The 26,563-nt window shown below is 43.4% G+C and overlaps 1 protein-coding gene across 7 annotated transcripts in view; it reads left to right on the forward strand.

The window, feature by feature from the left end:
• Positions 1-26,563, forward strand: part of TKFC (triokinase and FMN cyclase) — a 360,998-nt gene that overhangs the window by 231,875 nt on the left and 102,560 nt on the right. For all 7 annotated transcript variants that reach the window (XM_085648511.1, XM_085648509.1, XM_085648513.1 and 4 more), the window contains 3 exons: positions 4,306-4,340; positions 15,306-15,390; positions 15,503-15,592. In XM_085648511.1, coding sequence (XP_085504637.1) covers positions 4,306-4,340; positions 15,306-15,390; positions 15,503-15,592 — 210 coding nt within the window. The remainder of the gene's footprint in view (positions 1-4,305; positions 4,341-15,305; positions 15,391-15,502; positions 15,593-26,563) is intronic.

Below are 26,563 nucleotides of genomic sequence, written 5' to 3' on the forward strand. Positions count from 1 at the left end.
CACAAGAGAGAATTAGCCCCCCCATCCTCCATATGGGATCCTGAGCACACCAGCAGGGCCATGGAGAATGAGTCTCTGTAACTCTCTTTGTTATGAAAAAGCTGTTCCATCGCATTCGAGAAGACATGGCACATCTGAGGAATGACGCCTCAAAATACCTGCAAAACATAAAGCAAGATGTAATGGTTGTTGGTCACTAAGTCGAATCCTTAGAGGAGTCCTGAGATGTGAGAGAGCGAATATGAAACTGTGAGCCAAGAACTCATCATGCTAAAAGACCAGAATCTAGATTTCCAGGTGTGCTTAGAGAACCTTGAAAATTGCTTGAGGCATCAAAATATCAGAATCAGAGGAGTGCCATGGAATGAGGAATGTTCAGTTTTGAGAATGAGCCACATGGAAGAGCTTTCACAGAGCTACAAGACATTGGTTTAACGGACCTCTGGAGAACCGTGCATCCGGAGAGTGATTTTTCTTTCTTCTCGGCTGTTCATATGTTGTACATTAGACTGGACCACTCTTTGGGTTCCTCCTCACTTACTCAAGAGATGAGCAGAGCTAGAGATTGGGGTTAGGGAAATTTCTGATCATGCATCAGTACATTTGGTTATCGGAGTGCCCCAACTTCGGGCGATAAGATTGAGTTGGTAACTTAGAGACAGCCTTTTCTGCAACAGTAGCAATAAATCCCAAATCTGGAATGCAATAGAGACATTCCATAAGGAGAATGATATGTAGGAACAAAGATACATATACATTGGGACACTTTGAAAGTATTTGTCCGAGGGCTGTTAATATCCCTATAAGCCAAGTCCAATAGAGATAGGAAAGAAAAGTGAGGGGAGCTTGAGATACAAATCAAGAGAACTCGAGGAGGTTCACAAACAGACCAAGACACAACTAATTTGGTGCCAACTATAAGGAACTCATGCCAAGTTAAAAGCTGTAGACACAGACAGAGCCAAGCATGCACTCTTCAGACTGAAACAGACCTATTATATAAAGAGGGAGCTAGGCAGGGAAACTTCTTGCTTGTATGCTGAGGGCCAAAGTAATAATAATGAAAAGGGTCTTGACTATTTAAATTAAGAGAGAGTTTTGTGACTAATAAGGATACAGAAATCAGGCAGGTACTCTGAAACCTCTACAAGGAGCTTTACAGAGCTAAGAAGGGGAGGGTAGGAATGGTAAAGTAGTATCTCCGAAACATGCAGCTTACATGGCTTACCGAAGTCCAAGCTGCCTCGCTAGATAAACCATCATCTTAGATTAATTGATACTCCGCATCTCCAAACTATAACCACACAAAGCACCCGGCCTTGACAGGCTCACTGGAATATTTTTTTAAATATTCTGTCAACTATTTGTACCAGTCTTCACATGCTTATTTGCAGAACTTAAAGTGAGCTGGGTCCTGCTGGTGCTCAGCAGTTCTTAAAAGCAGGTGCCGAGACGGGTCCCTATCGGGCTCTCCATTTTTGCCCTCACCCTCAGGGTGAAAAAATATCTCAACTTTGCAGCAGTACCACTTCTCAAAGCCTTTGATGTAACTTCTAAGAGACTCAGTTTAGTTATTTCACAATCTCATCATTTCAGAGCTGAAGCATGTTCAATATTATATACAGCAAAGCCATGGCTGCTGCTTATTCATCCTATGCAACTAACAACCATTGACAAATCCAATACTCCTGGCTTGTTGTTATATCATTTATCTGGATGCAATGACAGAAACAGCAAAATACCAGTTGGGCGGCACACTATGCTAAGGACAGATTTTTAGCTTATGTGTTTTTAAACCACAGCCTTAATTACATCGGACACGCCCATTTGAGAGACCCCTATTTTTTCCATCCTACTTAAAGCCCTGCTTATATGACTCATTTGGGTACACTACCCCAATATCTGAGAAAAGCGTCAATGGTGGCCCTAGCTGGGAAATGATTTAACTTTGTGTTCCTCTTTTCAGCCAATATCCTGATTGAACATAGATGCCAAACGTTTCACACGGATGTTGGCTGGCAGACTGGGCACCCACATGCAAAGCCGTATTGACCTAAACCAGGCAGGGTTCATACCAGGGAAGAACTCCTCAGATAACACCAAACATATAATCCATGTTCTGGAAAACATTCAACAGAGTTCATTTACCATTTCTTTGTAAGGTTTTAGAAGTGTTTGGAATTGCCCTTAGGTCCAGTGTATGGATACTCAGTGTCTATAGGGACCCAGTAGCTTTCTTTCTGTCAATCACAAGGCCTCTGACTGGTTTTAGATTGGTAGTGTTACTAGACAGGGTTGCTCCATGTCACTCCTATTTGCTTTGTAAATGGAGCCCCTGGCAAATAGAGTGAGAACTCAAGGAGAAATTAAGTGAGTAAGAGTGGGAAGAAATTAACACAAGATCTGTGTGTTTGCAGACCATGAGCTGCTTGCCTTATCGGATTCGACCAATTCACTGCCACCCCTATTGGAGGAGCTAGAGAGATTTGGCCAAGCCTCAAGGTTTAAAATCTGCAGAAATCCCAGATCCTGAACGTATCCATCGCCTGGATCAGAATGCCCTTGTGCATTTGAGGTTCTTACGGGAATGGGCGGATGGCCATATCCCCTACTTAGTGGTTAAAACATTTCCTTTGCTGGAGAAAACAGCACATGTAAACTAAAGTGAATGTATGTGTTCCCTAAGGTGGACCTCCAGATGTGGCATATTGGTGGTGTTTCCGGGCTGGGGAAAATTACAGCTGTGAAAATGATGGCCATACGTAGATTTCTATACATTATACGAACATTAGCCCTACAGCCTCCAAGAGGTGTTCTGGGGGAAATCTAACAAACAAGTAAATGACTTTGTGTGTGTGTGGGGGGGGGGGGGCGGAGGGCCCAGGTATGCTGCACAGAATTTGTCCCGACAACCAGGCGAATGGGGGCTCGGTATGCCTTATATATTCAATTACTATCATGCAGTGGAGCTGCGATATCTGGCCAAATGGAGTGGGGGGAAGTGAGATGTATTGATGCTTCATAGACCATCTAATAGCTGGGAAACCCATGTGGAAAGTAGTCTAGCGGCCTAAAAGCACATATACTGGGAGTTAAACTCCTCTCCTGTTACAAGAAACATCTTAGCTTCATGTGACTCAGTGATGATGAAAAAGAACTTTTTAGTAACCTATTTTTATTTATGCATACTTTTTTGTATTTAATTGAAATTAAATGTATTTAAATTTTAGAAAATCGAACTAAATGTATTTATTTTAACATTATTTTCTATGGGGTGTTATTTTAAGTTCCTGCCCTGTTACTTTCTATGGAGGGGTGTTGCAGTACCAGTAGTTGGCCATGGGTGGTGCTGGAGTTACACCAATACAGTGCTGGAGTACTTTTACGGCTGTTTTTTTAATTTTTGGCTACAGAAATTATAGAAGGGCAGTTTGTAAATAGGCATGGACTTACTCTTTTGTGGGTAGGTTCACGTCCCTCCCTAAATCGCTCTTAACCCATCCTTACTGCTCCCTAAACCATTCCCATTTAGTAGGAGGCATTCCTCATTTTCTAACCATCCCACCCACCCCCGCAACATTTACTACTAAAATGTAGTCATATCCATATGGCGACCACCGCACATAAAAGATCGTAGAGGCAGAGGCTGAGACCTCCACACATAAAAGTTAACCAGCATATCATGGTAGAATGTGTAGAGCCATAGTACGCATCTGTACATAGACTTATATTACATGCATGCCTTCCACGGAGGTCCTTTGCTTTTATTTATCAATGGTTGTGCTGCTAAATTCTATGAAAATGTGTCCAGGGGTCACTTGTTCCCATTCGTCAATGTGCTTGATTTGTCTCTACATAAATATTCAGCCTCAGAATGATCGCGTTGATGATAAGGCCCTGCAGCTATGCAAGATGGAGGGCGCTCCAGGAAAGGGGAGAAAATCACAGTGTAGGACACATATGCATTAACCCCTTAAGCTACAACGTCTCAAAAGCGTGGATACACCATCCGCTGCATTCTCTTTCCAGTTAGTCAACTTACCTCAGCAAGTTGGAATTGTAACCTATTAGACCGGTCTATGGGCTTTTTGGAGATTTGCACAACACGGTCCTCTAATGAAGCAACAAGACCAGGCCTACTATTTCTTCATTTCCTTCTAATATTCTGCTCCATCTTACTACTTCTCTTCTTTGTCTTTATCTCCCATCTCGCTTTTGTCTTATATTTGTCTTGAACCTCTTAATTTCATTTCTTTTGCCCCCCTGCTATGTTTGTGTGATGTTTAGTTTATTGTCTTTTTGTAGGGATTCACGGAGAAGCAGGAATCCGACGTATGAAGGTAAATCTGGCTGATATAGAGATGGTTGATGAAATTGTGATGTATGTATATTTTATTTTTGTGGGGTTCACTTGTGTGGTGAAACATTATTAAAGGTCAGTATGGTTGGGCTGCAGTTTTCATTCATCTTCTTCTTGGATCAAAGATTTGTGTCAAGCTGTACCTCAGAGCAAACGTTGTCTCTGCGTAGTTTCTGTTGTTTAACTATTTCCTGTACTTCCTTTGCTTGTTCATTAAAAACTCAAGCGTTGTAAACTTGAGAGCTGCCCCCTCCACTGGCGAATTATCAAGATTTTCTTCTTCCTTCTGGTCCTCGGGTTCTGTGAGTGAAGAGCTCCTTCTAGGGGAAATTTGAGGAAGGTTGCACCTTCGTTGAAATGTGGCCTCTCTGCTCTTTGGAAGTCCTGTGCTACTGGATTGTTAATGTTCCAGCTCAGAATCCCACTTCAAGTTAAGACCCAGGACCTTATTTATAGTTTGGTAGACGAGGAACATCTGCCAAAAAGTGACAGAGGTCCCATCCACAGCATTAAGAAGGCATTGATGTCATTGGTATTCTAAATATGGCGGATGGGAGAGCCGCTACTTTTTGGCAGATGGCCTGCATCTCACAAACTCTAAACATTTTTAGAGTCTGTGGCTGGTCTCCCTCTCCAAGAGGGGTACGTGGTTCTGAGCTCAGTCTTCAGAAGTCAGTCTCATGCTTCCCAAGGGGTTGTCTGGTTCTGGTTTCCTGGGTCGCAAGTCAATCTCATTTGTTTTAGGAAGATACCTAGTTTTGGCGTCATAAGTCAGTCTCTTTCATTCTGGGTCAGCCCTCTTCTTCCAGTGAAGTACTTGTTTTTGATGGCATTACAGGGAAGGGTTCCTTTATTTGAAACTTTTCCTTGGGGTTTTGTTTTAGTTTTATGTTGTGGGTCTCCTAGCATGCTCCTCAGTCTCTAACAGCTTGATGGAATGGAAAACGATGCACAGTGTCCTCTTTCTCTTTTCCATGCAAGCGGATCCTAGCTGCTGCTGTACATGTTCCTCGTCTTTAACAGGTGGCCTGTTCCTTTCCTGGCTACCAAGCTTTGGATCCCTGGCTGGGTGACTGTGTCGGCGCAATTCCACTCCGGAGGTGACATCCATGCGTGCTGATGGCAGTTCCTTTCTTTCTGCGCCTTTACATGGGGACCTGGAGCTCTGCTCCTCTTTTTTTCACTTGTGAATAGAATTGTTTCATTCCCAAAAATATTTCCAAGGGTTGTTGGCCCCTAAGGCTACAGGGTTTAAACCATGTCACAAACAGATGTCTCAGACAGATCTTCACCAGGTGTGCCTTTGCTGCTTGGGTTTATTGCACGACTCCAAGTCATGTGATGAATACGGGCAGATGAACCCAAAGGCCAGCCGAGGTCACGAGGCAAACCTCTAAGTGTGAAAGCTCTGCACAGGTCCTGCTCGAAGCTCAAGTCGAGTACGCATACCTGCTCTGGCTTCCACTCTCTTTTCCTAAGTCATTCCCGAGGCTGATCTTTCTCGCAGTAGAATTCTTAGTGTAAGTCTAAGGAGAAACACAAAAAGTCTAAGCAGGATTCTGCTCCTTCCCGTCACTCTTCGGAGAATGCACAAGGGCGTTCAACGTGCCTCTTCTTCTCGCTCCCAATCCATTGACGAGCCAATTCTATTTCTGGTCCCATTACACCCAGAGTCCCTGGCCCAATGGTGACCTCGCACCAAGTCGAAGGCTTTTGAGAGGACATGCTGTGCATCTTTGGCATGCTTCTGATTCCCTCTGGCTAACCTATGGGCCCAAGGTTCTTCAGCTCGACGGAGATCATGTCTATATCTTGATGTGCTATAGCTTATACTGAACCCAACGGACTCCGATATGATTCCACTACTGTGCAGCAGCATACATACATTGCACCAGCTTTTTGGCTAATATTGTGATCAGAACCAGTCTTATGGCGATGACAATGGAGGAGACGAGAAAGAACTTGCCCCTCCCTATGATGCACATGACTGGTATATGGAATTACAGGAGGCCAGTAGACTGGACACCTTACCCGCTACTGAGTTTGTTCTCCCGGACCAGTAACAGAGAAGAGTACATTCTTCGCCACAGTAATCAAAAGGGCTACTGAGGTCTTTGAACTTCACCTCCCCACTATGGAGGTTAAAACAAATATCGTTACAGAGGCCCCACAGCCTAGCGAAGCAATGACTGAACATTTTTCACCTGTCAATTAAGCGGGCATTTGGGCTAAGCCATGCCCTCCCCCCACCCCTTTCCAGTTAACCACAAGTTGCCTGCCGCCATAGACCTGCTCCAGGTGACCCAGATGTTTTGGCCCAGCACCTGACACCTGAGAGCGTGGTGGTACAGCCGTCCATCGGTACGGTAAACCCCAATGCTTTTTCAAGCACTCTCCTGATAGGGAGTAAAAATAAGGTGATATTTTTGCAAAGGTGTTCTCCGCAGCCAGTCTTGCCCTGACGTCACTTAGTGTGTGCTGCCTACTATGGCATTATACTCACACACATTAGGGCATGATTGGTGAGATCATACCTGTGGTTTCAGAAGATCTACAATCTTCACTAACCCAAATCATTCAAGGTTGATGGGAAGCTGCCAAATTTGGAATCTGCTTGGGCTAGATTATCTGGGCACAGCTATGGGAACTAGCATGCTGCTTTGGCACCACGCATGGAGGAGGTCCACAAGCTTCTCTGGGTACTTTCAGGTGTCCATAACTGGATATGCCTTTTCATGGCTCCCATGTGTTTGACGAAAAGGCTCATACCACCCTGTAACATTTTAAAGTAAGCAAAGCCATGAGACGTTCTCTGCCAATTGCCACAATAGATTTGTCCTTTTAGGGTATATGCCTGTAGTCTAGCGAATCGACAGCTCTAGCCCCCATCGCCTGTGCAGCAGGCTTTCCAGGTCAGGGCTGTGGGTCTGGCAGACAATTGTCTAGCCATCAATGACAGCATTTCTCCCAGTCTCCTGCCCTCCAGCAACAACTACAAAACCTCTTTAGTGCACCCTTAGTGGCACACAGCCATCCTGTTGGGGCCAGGATCAGTCACTTCTTGCAGGGGTGGCACAACTTCACAGTTGAAAAATGAGTCCTGCAGATTGTCCAATGGGAATACACCCTGATTTTCCTTTTCAACTTCCCACACCTGCCACCTACAGCAGAATGCCTGTTGGAAGATCACCTGACTGTCTTATGACAAGATGTGTTCTAGCCAAAGGAGCTGTAGAGAGAATTCTAGCATCAGAAGAAGGGACTGACTGATTTTCCTGTTACATGCCGATGAAGGGTGTATGCCTTAGACCTATCAAAGGCTTCCTTCGCAAAGATGCCCACTTTGACCAAGTTCTTTCTGCCCTGGATCTTGGTGGTGGACCTTCATGATGCTTATTATCACACCCTTGTACTACATTGGCTACTTGGGATTCAATGTGGGCTACAAGCACTTTCAGTTTGTCAGGCTCCCTTTCAGTCTCATCAGTGCTACTCTGGTGTTCATAAAGGTGCTGGCAGTGATCGCTGCCCATCTAAGAAGGTCATGGGTACCAGTCTTCCCCTCCCTTAATGACTGTTGAGGCGGGCTCGCCACAGTTGGTTGCGTACTACCTCCAGACAACAACAGACCTCTTAACATCTTTAGGGCTCTTGTTCAACCTGCCGAAGTCACATCTGACTCCTTCGCTGAGGCTTCCTTTCATCAGAGCCATTCAGGATGCAGTATGCTTCAAGCTTTTCTTCCGGACTAGCAAGTCCATAACATTTGGGCTATGATCCTGGTGTTTCAGCTTCTGTCTTCAGTCTCAATGAACATGGTCCTGAGGCTTCTGGGCCTATTAACATCCTGCATTCTGCTCACTGTTCATGCCAGGTGGCAAATGCAAGCATTGCAGTGGAACTTGAAGTCTCAGTAGGTCCAGCGCCATAGGAACCTATTGGATTCCATCCATGTTTTGGAGGGGACTGCAAAAGATCTTCTAGGATGGCTGTTGAACTGCAAAAGATCTTCAAGGAAGGCTGTTGGACTGCAAAAGATCTGCAAGAGTGGCAGTTGGATCAGCGGCAGACCCTCTCTCTACCCACCCATAGCTGACAGTGGCGACGGACTTATTGCTACTCGTTTCGGGAGGCCAGAGGTGAAGATCAGAGGACTCTGCTCTCTGGCAGAGTCCTACCTCCACATCAGCTTGTTAGTTTTGGGCTGTGGGTGATAGCGGGTGCCTAATTAAGAGCCTATGTAGTGCTTTCTTGCAACTTACGGATGGACTGGGCAGTAAGCCTTGCACACAATGTGACGCTGATTTAACCAGTCCATTGCACCATTCAGATTTGAAAAAAACCCTTATGTAACTGCATACAGTATTGCGTAATGGGCAATTTAAATTTATTTGGTTCAATATTCTAAATAGAGTGTGTCTTGCGCCTCAGAGACTCAGTAAGATTTATCCCGTCATCTCTCCTAATTGCCCTCGATGTAATTTAACTAAGCTGATCCCCCTCATATGCTATGTTCTTGCAGTTCGCTGTTGCTGTATGGAGACTGGATTGCCATGGCACTGGTTGCCATTACTGGTTACGAAGTTCAAAACACACTGGAGGAATGCGTACTTGGCCTTTCTGTACCACCGAAATGGGACAAAGCCTTTAAGAAACGAATTGAACTGACAACATTACTGCTGCTATGAAATATAACCATGAACAGGAAAAATGTCAATGCCCCTTACTGTAAGATGACAGGCAACATCTGTGCAATGGCTGGAAGTCAAACGTGTCCATTTACACAGGGAAGAAAGTGCAGGATTAAGGAAAACTTTCATTGCCCAAAGTTGGGATGTTATGTTGGAAGCATTGAAACCATACAACAAAAATGATTTACTGCCCACATGAACTTCCCTGATTATCTTTTTTCCCCTTCCTAAAAAAGGCACACAACACGTATAACATTGTCAGTTTACCTCTTGTTTAGATGCTTCTGAACGTGGCGGAAACCCCAAAGATATAACCTCGACTATCTATACAAATACACTCACGTAGGACAATAATCTACCTATTCACAACACACAGAAAGAAGTTGAAGAGTTGAGACGTAAAGGAAAATGTGAGCAACTATATATATATATATATTACCTACTGGCGGTCGCCAGTAGGTAGTTATAGTTAGGACCACGTTTCCATAGGAAAACCTTAACATTCTATTTTGAATAACTTTGGCGCCGGTCGACGAATCCTCGCGAATTTCTCAAAATAGGTGGGGCGCTACGCTCCGCTCCTACCCTGAAAGTCTCGGGGGGATTCGTCAAGCGGGGGCTGAGATAAAAGGGGGGTCCCAAAACGCGTTTTTCCCATGCATTTTTCCATAGGACCTTTAGAACGAGCTACAGCCCGAACGGCTGAACAGAATTACTAGAAATTTGGCAGAGAGGTAGTCCCTAGGTCAAGGAAGTGCCTTTTGTAGGTTTGGTGTAAATCTGTTCAGTAGATTCTGAGAAAATAGCCTTTAAATCAATATATATATCTGAGCCCGCTTACGGTACGCTTACCGTACGCTTACCGTACGCTTACCGTAAGCTTACGGTGGCGTGCGCGAGCGCGATTCTGATTGGCTCTTAGATCTTAGTAAACATTCGAATCGGCCGAAACCAGGAAGCGGCGTCCGCCATTTTGTCTCTCGCACTGAGTGTTGTTTATCAAACATGATGGCCAAAAACATGTTACGGGGCTGTTTTGACAACTCCCTCCCACATAGTCATGTTGAGGGAGTCCCCAAACATCCCCCAAGAGCAAAAACGGTTTTATTTTTTTTTCGGCAATTTCGCGGGGTACGCTTACCGTACGCTTACCGTACGCTTACCGTAAGCTTACCGTACGCTTACGGTAAAAAAATAAAAATAAAAAAAACACTATCCACACTTACCCCACCCCCTGTGCTTTTGGTGGCCGCAGGCCACCAAATGTGCAGGGCTTATTAATAGAGAAAAAAAACGTAATTTTGGCAACATGAAATTATAAAATCGAAATAAAAAAAACACTATCCACATTGACCTCACCCCCTGTGCTTTTGGTGGCCGAAGGCCACCAAATGTACAGGGCTTATTAAAGTTGATAAAAACCGTGCACGGAACGAACTGCGTTAAGTGGGCGCGCACGCCACAAATGGCGTAAAGTAACGTAGCATTTAAAAAACCGTACAAATTCACTGAAAAAACCATAGGTTTCACACACGTTATAGTTAGGAAATAGCATTTAAAAAACCTTGCTAATTCACTGAAAAAACCATAGGTTTCACACATGTTATAGTTAGCTGGACATTTTACTGATAAAAAACCAATGAAATTCCCCCGTTATAGTTACTGTAGGCAACTATAACTCACGCGACCGTAATCCTCTGCTGATGACATATGTGTCTTTATGAAAAAAAAATATTTGTAATATATGTATAGCTAAAATTTAATGGAAGAAGACATAGGCAAATAAGTGTCTAAATACAGTATTAGCATCAGCAGAGGATTGCGGTCGCGTGAGTTATAGTTGCCTACAGTAACTATAACGGGGGAATTTCATTGGTTTTTTATCAGTAAAATGTCCAGCTAACTATAACATGTGTGAAACCTATGGTTTTTTCAGTGAATATATATATATATATATATATATATATATATATATATATATCCGAACCAAAGCTTCCTCCCATTGAAGAAAAAGCGCGATACAGCTCCGGGGTAAAATGACAAAGGCTTTATTTTCAAAGGAGCGTAATGCTCATAGTCCCTGAAACGCTCAGGCAGACGCGTTTCAAGCCTCCAATGGCTCTCTTCAGTGCCGGTTTCACGAACTCTGTGCTCTGTAAGGGGGTCCAACAAGATGCAGCTGTGAAATAGACCGCTCCCTCTGTGATGTCGTCACTCCTCCTCCAATAGAAGGTGTGCTAGCCCCTTGAGCTCTCACATTGCTGAGCAGATGCATGCTGGTAAGTGTAGTTCACATGGAGTGTCTGTGTAGTAACAGCGTTTCTCCTAGCAACAAGTGATGCCCCAACGAAGTTGGTTGTGTTCCACACGTCAGCTTCAGATGCCCAGCGGTATGAGACAAAGTCTATTGCCAGCCCCTATACATATATATATAGATATATATATAGATATATATATTATCTACTGGCGGTCACCAGTAGATAGTTATAGTTAAGATCGTGTTTCCATAGGAAATCCGCAACATTCTATTTGGAATAACTTTGGCGCCGATTGACGAATCCTCGCGAAAATTTCAAAATAGGTGGGGCGCTCCGCTCCGCTCCTTCCCTGAAAGTCTCGGGGGGATTCGTCAAGCGGGGGCTGAGAAAAAGGGGGGGTCCCAAAACACGTTTTCCCCATGCATTTTTCCATAGGACCTTTAGTCCAAGCTACAGCCCGAACGGCTGAACAGAATTACTTGAAATTTGGCAGAGAGGTAGTCCTCAGGTCAGGGATGTGCCTTTTACAGGCCTGTTGTAAATCTGTTCAGTATTTCCTGAGCAAATAGCATTTAAAAGCATATATATATATCTATAAGCACGCACCGTGCGCGTACGGTAAAACTTACCGTACGCGCACGCTGCCGTGCGCGAGCGCGATTCTGATTGGTTGTTAGATCTTAGTAAACATTCGAATCGGTCGAAACCAGGAAGTGTCGGCCGCCATTTTGTCTCTCGCAGTCTGAGGGGGTGAAAAACAAAGGTGGAGAACGTGAAAAGGGGGCAGGGTGGACAGTTCCTGACCCCCTAGCCTTTCTCAGGGGGTCCCAGAAGGACCCCCAAGGGCTAAAATTTCCTTTAATTTTTTTGCGAAAAATCGCGGAGTACGCGTAGCGTGCGCATAAGGTAGAAACGGAAAAATTCCTCGAACTGCGTAACGTGGGAGCGTGGTGCGCGAAGCGCACCGCGCGCCCACAGCGCGTGCACGGTGTGCAAAGCGCACCGTGCGCGTACGGTACGCGCACGGTGAAAAACCTTAAAAAAATAAAATAAAAAATGCATAACTTAGCATTTAAAAAAACCGTACAAATTCACTGAAAAAACCATAGGTTTCACACACGTTATAGTTACGAATTAGCATTTAAAAAACCTTGCAAATTCACTTAAAAACCATAGATTTCACACATGTTATAGTTAGCTGGACATTTCACTCGTGAAAAACCATTGAAATTCCCCCGTTATTGTTAGTGCAGGCAACTATAACTCGCGCGACCGCAATCCTCTGCTGATGACGTCAGATATTACATCACTGATGACATATGTGTCTTTCTGAAGAAAAAATATTTGTAATATATGTATAGCTAAAAATTAATGGAAGAAGACATGGGTAAATAAGTGTCTAAATACAGTGATGTAATATCTGACGTCATCAGCAGAGGATTGCGGTCGTGTGAGTTATAGTTGCCTGCACTAACTATAACGGGGGAATTTCAATGGTTTTTCACGAGTGAAATGTCCAGCTAACTATAACGTGTGAAACCTATGGTTTTTTAAGTGAATATATATATAGATATATAACAAGGGTTGGGATGGAGGCTGGTTAGTTATGTTAAGACGTTACTTTTGTTGTTAATATAGATAATTTAAATGGTTTGATGATAAACATGAAATTATATGCCAATTGCAAATTACATCACTTGTCGAATGACATAAGATCGAAAATAACCTGATTTTATGACGTATGCAGTATGGTGTGAATATATACCTGATGGCAATAAAAAACATTTAAAAAATCTTGTTGGAGTTCTAGGTGATTCATTTGGTCTGCCTTCTCGCTGCTAACTGTCCCAAGTTCTGAAGATGATCAGGAACGACAGGGCCCAACTCATCCAAGAGGGCCAAGATAGTGTGCCACATTGGGAGTTAAATTTAGTATTCACCTTTCTGATGTGTATTCCTTTCAAACTGATGAACAGTTGACCTTGAAAACTGTATTGCTGATGGCGATAACATCCACATGGTGGTTGAGTAAACTTTAGGGATTTCTCATTGTAGCCTCCTTATACCACCTTTTTCCAAGACAAACGGGTGCTAAGGATTCGAGTGGCAGTCCTGCTGAAGCTGGTGATGCCGTTTCACATTGTACAAGCCATCACTCTTCTGAAATTCTTTGCTCCACATCATCCCTCAAAAGAGTAAGAGAGATTCTATTGTTTTGACCCCAAGTGAGTGCACAGCTTTTACATTGACCTTATCAAGGTTGTGTGGGTTTCTCTGGGGCAAAGTAGGGCAAGAGCGTACAGAAATGGACCATCTCTCAATGGTTTGTTCTCTACATCAAGATCTGCTACGCACTGGCTAAGAATCAGTCTACAGAAGGCTAGAATACGCACTTCACTAGGGCCAAGGCCATTACCACTGCGTTGGCTGTCCTGGATATTTGGCAGACCACCACTTGGGCATTGGTGCACACTTTCAGGAAGCACTATTGCCTCGACAGTCAGGTCTGTTGAGATGGGCATGATACCTGCTCAGTCCTGCAGAACCTTTTAGTTTGAGTCACTGCAGGGGCCTACGAACTTGGGAGGTACCGCTCTGGTATCTATACACAAGGTAAGGAATCTGTGGTATCCACCATAGGAATCAGTTACTTACTTTCAGTAATGCTTTTTTGGTGGATACCTTATCTAATTGCAGATTTCTCACTGCCCCTGCCTCCACTATCTGTGGTATGATCTCACTCCATCTAACAAGATCCCAATTTAGAAATCTGCGCATTGGTTTTTCAGTTGGTCAGTCGGCTCCTCATCTAAGGGTGTAGAAGGATTAATGAAAGAAACTGATTTAATCCACATAGATGGCTCATGTATGAGGCTCCATTAATCACTTTCAGAGTGAAATGGGGTAGATACGGAGTCGACGGTTTCACCTGCAGGCACACAGGAGCACTGGTTTGAATTTTCCAGATCTAATCTGGCACCTGGGGTTATTTACAAGGTTAGGAAGCTGCTGTTAGATAGGGTATCCACCAAAAATAATGACCAAAGGTGAGTAACTTGCTCTTTGTATTGACTGTGCTAAGTGTGGTGCCTACCTAGATGTGGGTGAAGGCTCCTGGTCGTTTGCCTTCTACTGTGATGCCTCTTTCTCCTTGACTGTGAGTAGAGTAGTTTGTCGCCCATTGCAATCACTTCTTCATGGCCATATTAGTCTTTGCATAGTATCCCCTTGAGTTGTATTTCTCTGCTGCACTGTCCCTCTTCTTTTAAGTTCATGAGTGCATCCAGAATATGTACTTCATCTTCATTTCAGGACAAGTAATGGAGGCTAGTGGCTTCATATCTCTGATAATATACTAGGATTGGTTGCTTATATTTTGTTTTACTGTTTAGTCAGATTATACTAGTTGTGTTCTTGGACTTGGTTGTGATGGACTGCTGATGGCCACATTGGATCAATTGTAGGTTAAATATTTGTTGGGTAAGTTATTGTTTAACGTTTATTGTGTTCTGTTCAGAATGTCTTTCTGAGGAGCTATTGGAAGACTGAAATGATGAGTATTTTGAGTTTGTTGGTTGCATCTCCATTTGTGTTCACAGGTGTACATCCCATTGTTGCTGTTCAAGTGTATGAATAATTGTATTTATATTGTTTGTTTTTGGGTGTGCTTTATTGGATTGGATTCATCAGAATGACTTGGAGTCATGTTATTTTTTTAAACATTTTTTTAGAGTTGTTGGGGTCCTTGACAGTTTTACCTTACCTGTGTTTTGTTGGTTTTCCGCTCTGTTATGTTGATGGTCTGCCTAGCATTTTAAGCTGGCCTGGAATGTGTCAGTTGTGGTGAAAATTAAAAGATAATGCAGAAGGTGAGTGCAGAAATCATGTGATTAGCAGTTTTTGAGGCACATCGTAAAACACCCTATTAAAGGACGAGCTGAGCTCATTGTGTTGTTGGTCGAGTAACTATGTTTATGCATACCTTCTGTGAAACAGATCCTGTCTGCAGATGAAGTTGTGAAAATGATGATTGATCACATGACAAATGCTAGCAATGCATCCTGTGTTAAACTCGACCCAGGTAAGTGATAAGCTGGTTTTAAAATCAGAAAGATCCACTTGTGCCACGTAAGAGGCAAGGGTTGTGAGCTTTACGTTTTCACATTCTCCCCATTTTGTGTTCATTTTTTCAGGAACCCGAGTGGTCCTTGTGGTGAACAATTTAGGTGGACTATCTTTCCTGGAGTTGGGTGTGGTGTCTAACTCAGCAGTCCAGTGCCTCGGTAAGTGCAAGTGCAGAACACAATTGTAGTTTCTCTTCAGATTCTGACTCCAATCTTTTCTTCCTGCATGGTTACTCTTCATCCTGCTTCCAGTTTATTATACTTAAGGCAGTATGCACCTTCTATAGCAGGTATGCACTTCTCTGGCCTGTCCTGAAGTTCTACTTCTGTAAATTTCTTCAGGTGCTTAGGAAAAGCCAGATAATTAGGGATTGACTGAAGTGTCAGGGGAAGTTTGATTCAATAGGAGGCATCTGATACCAAAAAGGTTAGTCTTGCAAATCATCTGTACCTAAACATAGGATTCTGGAGCAGCAACAGTGAGTAAGGCATTCGGTAGGGATTACAAACTGAGTGAAGAGGACTGATTTTTGAGACCAGTGTACACCAAGGAGGGCGATTGAAAGATGATCCTTTCTCTGATTGGAAGCCTGTTGACACTGGGAAGATGGTCACTAAATGACAAGACGAAAGGAGGATTGAGCAGAAGATAGACTGCATAATTTGGAATTGCTTGAAGTCTGTGAGCAACATTTCCATTGATGTCATCAATTCCCTATCAGGTCAATTAGACTGGTGGCTGAATGACTGGCCATCTTTCAGAGTCTGCAGTTTAATTATTTTTTTTGTTTACTTTGTTTTTTTTATTTATTTGTCTCATAAGACATAACAAAAAAACAAAGAAACAAGCAGTGCTAAACATACAGATGACAATCCAATAGGAATATTGCTCCCTTACATCCAGTCCACATCATAATCATCAGGGAAATACAATAACATGCAGATGTTAGGGGCCAGAAAAATGTACATTTAGCATAATAAAATGATGAGTCAAAGACACTGCCCAGTTACTCGGTGGATACAGTAGAGACAAAATATGATCACGCTTGACTGTCACATACTATAAAGGACATGAAAATCTGAAGAGGTATCTCACCCCTCAGTGTCTGAACCTCCCCCCCCCCCCCCCCCCACCCCCCACCCCGAGCTGGCATCGCCATCCTCATTGAAGTTATTCATAACCAACTTCCAGGTCATGATTTAATCTGTGGCTTTCTCATCAGTATGTGTAGGGCGCATATGGGCCTCCTCCACCGCTCCCCATTCACAGAGGCCCCTAAGCCATGAATTTAACTGTGGTAGTGTGGAAATATGGATTTTTCTGGTCAGTTATGTCCCCTATCTTGGACCCCAACGGTTCTATGTGCATGTTACAAGTACATGTATGTTCCCTCCAGTTCCAGTTATGAAGACGCAAATACATATGCGTCCACCGTTAACATGTCCTCTTTTAGATCCGCCATGAATGGGCCGGATATTCCATTCCTAAGTACGAAAGGCCACCGCCTTTATATGGTTCACTTATGCCATTTTACAGCTCAGACGAGTAGGCCCTGATTCTGTCATCAAGCTCTTCTTGCTTTTGTTCTCTGAAGCTCCAGTCCGAGCCTGCATCTGTGACCATGAACTGTGTCTCATCCTCTGCGCGGCTCACGATGCCTGACATCAGCTTGCTGCCTGCCAAGAACCGTATTTCACCTTCGAAATTATCTGCTCCGCTCCCTGCCCAATGCATTCCTGTCTAGTAGTTTAAGTAAACATTCTGCCAGCTACCGAGCAAAGGCCCGGCTTCTCTGTCTTTATGCAAGTAATTCATAGCCCTGTTACTATGGAAGATTCCTGCCCTCGCATCTAGTGTAGACACTTAGACGCTTGTACACGCACTAACAGTCAGTATAGTCAGTATAGAATAAGATTCTACTCCAAGAAGGCCTCTCTTTTGGATAACATAGTTCTTTAAACATAGGATGTTAGATATGATTTGGGATTAGGTTGACTTGACCCTCCAGACATCTGTCGCCACATGTAGAGCTAAATGTCAAGTCCCCTTCACCCCCTAGCTGCACGTCAATCACACGTCATGCTGCTGCGCGAGCATCTCTGCCAAGTATTTCTGCTGACATTGCGAAATTCTTTCATGGAACCACCCCATTATGACATCATGCCTGATGACGTTCCTTTGTTACGCCCAATCACGCCCATTTTCAGCTGCGCATGTAAAATGTTATCTTCCTTATCAATTGTTACGCCTCTCGCATTTGCTTCACTGTAATGCCTATTGTATAAAAGTGATTAATTATCAATAATGTATGTACTTCACTTTCTGAGCCTCCGTGGTGATGGAACCTGGAGTCCACGATTTCGAAATCGTCCATTGGAATAAAGCCCGTTCCTAACCTCTAATACCACGGATTCTGCCTCTTATTTATTGAGCTATTCTTATTATGTTCTGTATCAAATTAAGTCCCGGTAATTAAATTATTTACCACATAAATGGCGCCCGAATAGGGACACTTTCTCATCTCACGCGCCGGCGGTGCGTTGCAGGCCCGGTCTCCTGCCACAGCTGGACGGACAACAACGCGTACCAGCAGGATTTCCTGTATCTCCCTCCGGTCAAGCGGGGGCGACTGAGGCTGCGATCAACACCCAGACGAGGCGGTGAGAAGTGCGAAGTATCCCGACCAGAGCCTAGCTGAGAGAGCAAGATCCGAGGTATACAGAGGCCCACCAGGTTTCCGATGTCCTGAAGTGTCCGAAGTTGTCGAGTCCAGTCCAGTCCGGTCCAGTTCAGTTCAGTTCCGTTCCGAGGCCTTCCGTTCCGAGCTACCCGGTGAGTACCATTACTGGGGAGGCGTTCTGGCGTGCACATAAGTTGTGCCGGTCCAGACGGGTTTGGGTACACAAATCCGGTCTGCACTGTTTTAGCAGTGTATCTGTACTGTTTAGCAGTATATCTAGTATATCAAGTATATAAATTCAGAATAATTTCCGTTAATGTCGAGAATTATGTTTTATGATTAAGTTTTCTTAGATCGTCATCATCATCGCTGCTCATTTAAATGTTAAATGTTAAATGTATTAATACGTCCTGCATATTGTGGTGTGAATGACTGTTCATTATTGTGTTTTATTGTATTAAGTTTGTTCAAGACCAAGTATCAGACCAGTTCTCAATATGCCGCTCTTTTCGAAACTAAGACAGATCACAACTAGAAAAGGGGTACTCGAAGAAGCTGTTCCCATTCCTCCTGGGGACACTCCAGGGTACTTCATGTATCATAAACACGGCCTAGACGCTATATTATTTCTTGATCTATGGGTAGACTACACTAAGGAATTACCAGAAAGTCAGAGGTGGCCCGCAGCTGGGACCTGGGATGCAGATTGCATCGTTAAAGTAGAGGAAGAGTTATGGAAAAGGAAAGCCAGACAGTCACAGAAAGACGCCATTGAATTATGGCGTAAAGAATCGTATAGACGCACAGAAAAAGCACGTAGACAGGAAGAGAAGAGTAAAGAGAATTCAAATAAAGTTCGAGAAAATCTATTAATTGAAGAAGGTACACGAGTAAAATCAGAACAAGTAGACAGACAAAGAAATGCCCTTATGAAGGGTATGTATCCCCTTCTGGCCGAGGGATTACCTAAGGCTACTTCGGGGATACCAAAAGACTTGCCACCCCCATTATTTCCAATAAAAGTACATCCTAAGGGGCATCCTAGAACCGCAGAAGATGTTTTTCTTTCCTCATATTTAGATGACGCAGCTCCCGAGTATGCTAGCCCCGCCCCGCATAGGCCATCGGCCGGGGAGGTTCAACGCCAAGATCCTGTATCTGTATCTCTACAACAACAAAACCTGACACAAATTCCGGCAAGCACGTCCGTGTCCACATCTGTTCCTACAGCTACTTCTATAGCTGTGACCACACCTATAGTTGCTGTATCGCGTTCTACGAATCCTTTCACGCCCGATACTCCAGACGGGGCTACTGGAGGTGCTACCAATATTTTTTCTACGCCACCCAGAGTAAATAAACTTACCTTTCAAGAGTCAGCACATCCACGTACCCCCAAACTCATAAATTCCCGCACGCTTAAGGAACTTCTTATAGATTGTAGATATGACCCTGTGCCCGGCAAAGAGGACGAAATGATCCTGGCATCATTACGTATCAGACGAGCCGCGGTGTATTTAGGAAAGCTACCAGGAATGACTATGCATTTAGACAATATATATCATTATGTCCAAACAGGGCGAGATTCTGAAAGTATTAACAGAGCTATGGAATACCAGAAAGTGGAGATACAGGGGGAACTGTTACGTTTCCTCATAAATTGTGTGATCAGAAATCAAGACCGACCGGGGGTAGACCCGGAAACAATGGAAACTCTTACCAGATGGAGCCAGAATATATCAGAAGGGAGACATGATAGGCAAAAATGTATAATAGCCATGTGCAGAAAGATCCGTAAAGAAATAGAACGCCTACACGAAGAGAGATTGGCGGTAGACCAGTTTGAACAAAACGAGGAGGAGGAAGGATCAGGACCGTCCACAGGACAGTCAGAAACTATAGCCTATGTAGGTAGAGGAAGATCTTGTAATAGTACTAGATGTTTTACTGACCCGATACGTCCGATATGTCCAGATAATAACAGGAATTTTCAAGCACCTATAATAAATATGAGGTCCCCCGAGCATTCGTTCCAAGCCACTGACAAATTACTGCGAGAACGAAGGGGTTATCATTTACTCGATTCTATGGATGAACAAGAATTAGCCAGGTCAGCCGTTCATTGGGTTGACAGTCCCGGAAAATATGGTGATGATACAGTAGCACACACATTTTTGAACCTCACCCCAGATGAACAGCGTTTAGCTGGGATTTATATGATTCAACAACTTCTTATACTATATAAAAGCCAACATTCAGATCCTGGTCCCTTACCTGATATATTGACTGAATTACTCACGAATAGATGGAAAGGTTCAGGTACTAAGTTAATTAAGGAAATACTAGAATCCAGAAAGCAGTACATTCTTTTTGTATGTCCAGAACATGATTCACTGCCCATCAAGGAAAGACCGATGTATTACATGGACAGACAGAATCCCTTACGAGAAGTACACCCAATAAAGGGCGAGGACAATCAGTTTAAACGTGTATTTGTATATACGCCCATATCAAAAATAGAATTGTTAGAAATGAAGAAAGTGGTACCCAGTCATGACAAAGACCCAGCGGGTTTCCACCGAGAAATTAAAGACATGTTACTCATGGGAGAGTATACCTATCCCGACATTATGACAATATTAAAGGTATTAATGCCTGCTGGCATTTATGAAAAACTCAAGGAAAAAGAGTGGGAGGTAGGAGACCAAAAGATAGATTGGACAGCATTAGAAAATGAAGAAAAGGCCCGAGGTCCAGGTTCGGGGCTTGGGGACAAAACTAAAGCACTACCAGGTTTACTAGTACAGGTACTGCCACGTTTATTAACGACGAAAAAGGAAGACTGGGGTGCAATTTAAGCCTGTAAACAAAAGCAAGATGAAGACTAGTGATTTCTATGCCCGATTCGAAAAATGTTTTGGTATAAATAGTGGTATAAAAGCAAGTAGCGAGTCATACCCACATCTGTTTGTGACAAAATTAGTTGAAAATTCCTTGCCCCAAGTGAAGAATAGAGTATTAAAATTCGAAAGTACCTGGCAAGGTAATACCCCATCACAAATGTTACAAATGTTACAGTACCATTACAATAGAATTAGAGAGGAACAAGAACATGAACAAAGACGCATGAAAGACACGAAAATGAAAATGCTAGTCTCTCAGACAGTTCCAGCTGAAGGACATAAAAAGGGTACGACACATTCCGGTGAATCAGCAGGACCTGTAAAAGGGAAATGCAACTATTGTAAACAGCCAGGACATTACATACACGATTGCCCAGTCCTGAAGCGTAATATCGCCACAGGTATTACAAAAGAAAGACCACGGCCACCTAGACAGGATCAGAATGAACAAGGAGCACCGCAGCATGCACAGTCCATGCCAGCTCCACAACAGTCTATACAGTTTGTGCCAGCCGCACCAGCGTTGCCTGCTGCTGCCACACAAACCACGACACGACAGCTGTACCAGACCGCACAGTATGACTATCCTGATTATCAACGATATGCATGAACCAGCCTAGAGAGGGAAGTTGACTTACCCCTTATCGAGGTCCCTGTAGACCAAGAAGGACCTTATGTACATAGTGAATTATTAGGCCAAGATAGAAAATTTTTACTTGATACAGGGGCAAGTCGAACAACTATAAAACGTAGTGAAGTTCCAGGGGCACCCCTCTCAGGCTCACAGAATATTTCCCTTGGTTTTTCAGGAAAACCTATTGTTAATGAAGTATCACAGCCTCTTCCACTTACGATAGGACCCTTGACCAGAACTACAGATTTATTGCTTACTAAATCATGTCCAGAAAACTTGTTAGGTATAAAAACACTGAAAGCTCTAGGAGCTATAATATGTTGTTCTCCGGAAGGAGTAAGATTGTTTTTACGTGATTTCAAAGGTCATTATGTGTCTCGAGACATGGATTCCCGACTGCAGACTTTACCCACACATTTATGGGCACAAGGCCCTACAGATGTTGGTTGCATGAACATTACACCATATCGAGTCACACTAAAGGCAGGAGTGGTACTACCACGAATGCGACAATACAAGTTACCCCCAGATGCTGTAATGGCTTTACTGCAAATCATTGACGAGCTTATTGGCCAAGGAGTGGTTGTGGAGACCGACTCCAATATATGTAATTCACCGATAATTCCGATTCTTAAACGAACTGATCCAAAGGCTCCCCCAGTATATCGATTGGTTATTGATCTGCGCGAATTAAATAAATGTATTGTACCACAATACCCCGTAGTTCCAGACATCTCTTCATTACTGACAGCTATTGATTCCGAAGCAACGTTCTTTACTGTAATTGATCTCAAGAATGCCTTTTTCAGCGTCCCAATAGATCCGGAAAGCCAATACTTGTTCGGATTTAGTTTAAATGGACGTAGCTTTAAATTCACACGCGCACCTCAAGGATTTACAGAAAGCCCCAGCATCTATAGCCAAGCACTGAAACGAGAACTTGACAGTATACACATGCCAGTCAACACTGCTCTGCTTCAATATGTCGATGATCTGCTGATCACCGCTAGAAGCGAACCTGAATGTGAAAAAGCATCACTGACGGTTTTACAATTTCTAGCCGAAAAGGGGCACAAGGTGTCCCCTTCTAAGCTGCAATTCTGTGTCCAGCGAGTTATTTACCTTGGTCACTCGCTGTCCAAGGAGGGAAGGCAGCTTACACCAGATCGTATCCAGCTAATTGCAAATATGCCAATACCCAAGACACAAAAGGAGGTGCGGGCTTTCATAGGCCTCACTTCATATTGTAGGCAGTGGATCCCTCAGTATGCATTTCTAGCAAAACCACTCATTCAATTGACAACACAGGAGGCAGCCACATCGACTGTCCTCCCTTGGACTCAGGAACACACACTAGCTTTTGAAAGCTTAAAGAAAGCTCTATGCCAAGCACCTGTTTTAGCAACACCATGTTACAGAAAACATTTTACACTCTTTGTTACAGAACGAGAAGGTACTGCCTTGTCAGTACTCACACAGGAACAAGCAGGATCACACAAACCGTGTGCTTATTTTTCTAGTACATTAGATCCCGTAGCTCAGGCTCTGCCTGCGTGCCTGAAATCAGTGGCAGCGACAGCTTTAGCAATCAGACAAAGCGATGCCATAGTGTTAGGACATCCATTGACAGTCCAAGTACCACATGCAGTAGAGGTTCTTGTGAATCGAACGCAAACACAACACTTGACCATAGCAAGACTTACAGGTTATGAATTAACATTGTTTCAGCCACATATAGAAATCAGACGTTGTAACACATTGAATCCTGCCACACTTTTACCTGTAAATGGAACAGACCCACTAGCTCATGATTGTATTGAAGTTATTACAATAACGACGAAACCCAGACAAGACTTGACAGATGTCCCATTGTCAGACCCAGACCTGACGTTGTATGTAGATGGTTCATGTATGAGAACAGGTACAGGAGAGTTAGTGGCCGCTTATGCAGTCACAACAGACACTGAAATTATTGAAACCAAGTGTATAAATACCTTGTCCGCTCAAGCAGCAGAGCTCGTCGCTCTGACACAGGCCTGTATTCAAGCCGCAAATAAAAGAGTCAACATATACACTGATTCACGTTATGCATTCGGAGTTGTACATGACTTCGGCGTGCTGTGGCGAGAGAGAGGTTATTTAACTTCTCACGGTGCCCACATTCAGCACGGACCCCTTATTCATGCCTTATTAGATGCAATACATCTACCCATTGCAATATCGATTATGAAATGCAAAGCTCATACGAAAATTACTGATATCATTTCTCAAGGCAATGATCTAGCTGACAGAACAGCTAAACAGACTGCTCAAACTCAAACATCCGACATGACAAAGACAATAGTCCAGACACCAACACATTGCATGATGGTTAAGGATCCCGCTCTTGATGTAATTGACATACAGACACATGCTACTCCAGACGAAATAAGGAAATGGACTGAATTAGGAGGGATCCAAACGGATCAAGGATGGATGACGAAGGAAAAATCTGTGTGGTTCCTTCCTGATTCAATGGTCCAAGTCATTATTAACACTGTCCATAGTCCAGCGCATCTAGGAGAGAAAGCTATGCTAGACAGCATTCAACACATTTGGTTTAACAAGCATTTACGAGCAGCAGCGAAACAAAAAGTTCGTACCTGTATGATCTGTTGTCAGTTTAACCCAGGTAAAAGCATTCCCGTAGAGCAGGGTGGATTTCAGCCTCCTGATCACCCTTTTGAAATTCTCCAGATGGATTATATCCAGATGGAACGATGTCGAGGATTCAAATATGTTCTCGTAGTTGTCTGTGCTCTTTCCCGTTGGACAGAGGCATACCCGGTTTCAGATTACACTGCCCCGACTACTGCCAAACAGTTAGTTCGAGAATTCTTCCCACGATACGGTTTACCACGTGCTGTCTACTCAGATAACGGCCAGCCGTTCTCATCCGAACTAATGAAACACGTTTCACTTTTGTTAGGCTATCAGTGGAAATTCCACTGTGTCCGACACCCCGAGGCAGCAGGTCTCGTGGAAAGACATAATCAGACCCTGAAAATTAGATTGTCCAAAATATGCAGGGAGAAAGGTGTCGACTGGGTAGTAGCATTACCAGTTGCACTCTTTTACATGAGAATGGTAGCACACTCTCGAACAGGGCTATCCCCGTATGAGGTGATCTTTGGCAGACCACCAAATATGTGGGGGACGCCTATACCACGTAAAATAACTGATATTGACTGTAATATGCTGACAGATTATTTGGCTTCCTTGATGTCTGCACTACAATCTTGTCGTTCACAGGTAGCTGCAGCTTTTCCTGACAACACTGAGGTGAAACCCCACGACGTAATTCCGGGGGATCTCGTTTTAGTGAGGAACTTTGATCGAAAGACTCAGCTGGATCCTAGGTGGAGGTCGCCGCAATTGGTCTTGCTCACCACAAGGACAGCCGTGAAGATCGAAGGCAGAAAAGGCTGGGTACATTCAAGTCATATCAAGAAATTTTATGGACTACCCTCGGATGTGAAAACCACACCTTGCGTGTCTTCACCCATTGACTCAAAACTTCCTTTGGTTGACTCAAGTAGTCACGAACAATACAAACTAAAACTTAGATCTAACCAGTCGGGCAATTTGATTGTTTAAGTCCTCTCCAAGGTGAAGCGGTTGAATTTGTCTCTGACATGTATCCCTTAGATCTGAATAGAGAAAAAACCCGAAAAATGTTGAAACAACATGTATACTGTAAATCACTGCGTAGTCATTGCACAGTGACGTTATTAATTTTGTTTTTCTTAAGTCTTTTAATAATTATTGCAAGTATATTGTTGCACATATATTATCCTATTTCTAGACATGTTTATAATGTTACTGCTGAACATTCTTTTAGTGAATTACCTCCGCATGAATTGTCATACAGATTTGCGCTGCGCAATAACACTTTTATTAGTATGTTACATCATTCCCATCAGGTTAGCAATGCTACAAATTGTTGGATATGTGGCCGACTCCCTCCCTATCAGAATTATAAAGGAATTCTACCTCTTTTTCCATACCCGTTCACACACAACGGCTCCTGTGGAGCATGGTTTAGCTTAATTAACTCCTTAGATTCAAATTCTGCAGTTTATCAAGACAACTGGGTATGGGAAAATCTGAACTTAGTTTTACTTAAAGTCTGCCACCCCAACAAGGAGGGACTTCCCAAAAGAACAGGAACTGATCTAGAAAATGAAGTATATGGATTAGGTAACTTTACGCTTAATCTTATGATCCTAAATATCGAATCCGAAGCTACTCCAATTTTGCCCGCCATGTCAGTATTCCCAGTAAAAGGTGAACTATGTGTAAGAAAGAATGGTTCCATAAATATGGGCCATAGTAGATGCACCACTGTAATAGAATTCAGTGATCAAGGCAAGTCGACATTTAGAGCTTCCCGCCATTCCTATTTTATATGTGGTCAGACGGCATATGTACGTTTGCCTCTAGATTGGGATGGTACCTGCTACATTGGATTCCTTTTGCCACCTGTTTTTCTAGCTCCTCCTGATTATCACAGAAATACTCATTTAGTACACAATAGAGAAAGGAGAGATCTCCCAATTGTCGATTACACTGAAACAGCATGGGAAAAATACACAGATTTCAATAAAGGTCTCTTTCCCTATATAGGTACCGTTACTAATAGTAAGCTGATACGTAGATTAACTAGAACCCTTGAAGCAGTAGTGAACGAAACTATTTCCGCCTTAGGCAATTTAACAGAAGAGCAGTCTGCTATGCGGATTGTTGTGCTTCAAAATCGTCTTGTCCTTGACGTCATCCTGGCCGATAGGGGCGGAGCTTGTAGGGTCATCGGATCAAGCTGTTGCATTTTCATACCAGAAAATTCGCCATCTGTATATAAAGCTATAACCCG

This window comes from Triturus cristatus, chromosome 3_2, assembly GCF_964204655.1.
Source record: "Triturus cristatus chromosome 3_2, aTriCri1.1, whole genome shotgun sequence".
In the NCBI taxonomy this organism is placed as follows: Eukaryota; Metazoa; Chordata; class Amphibia; order Caudata; family Salamandridae; genus Triturus; species Triturus cristatus.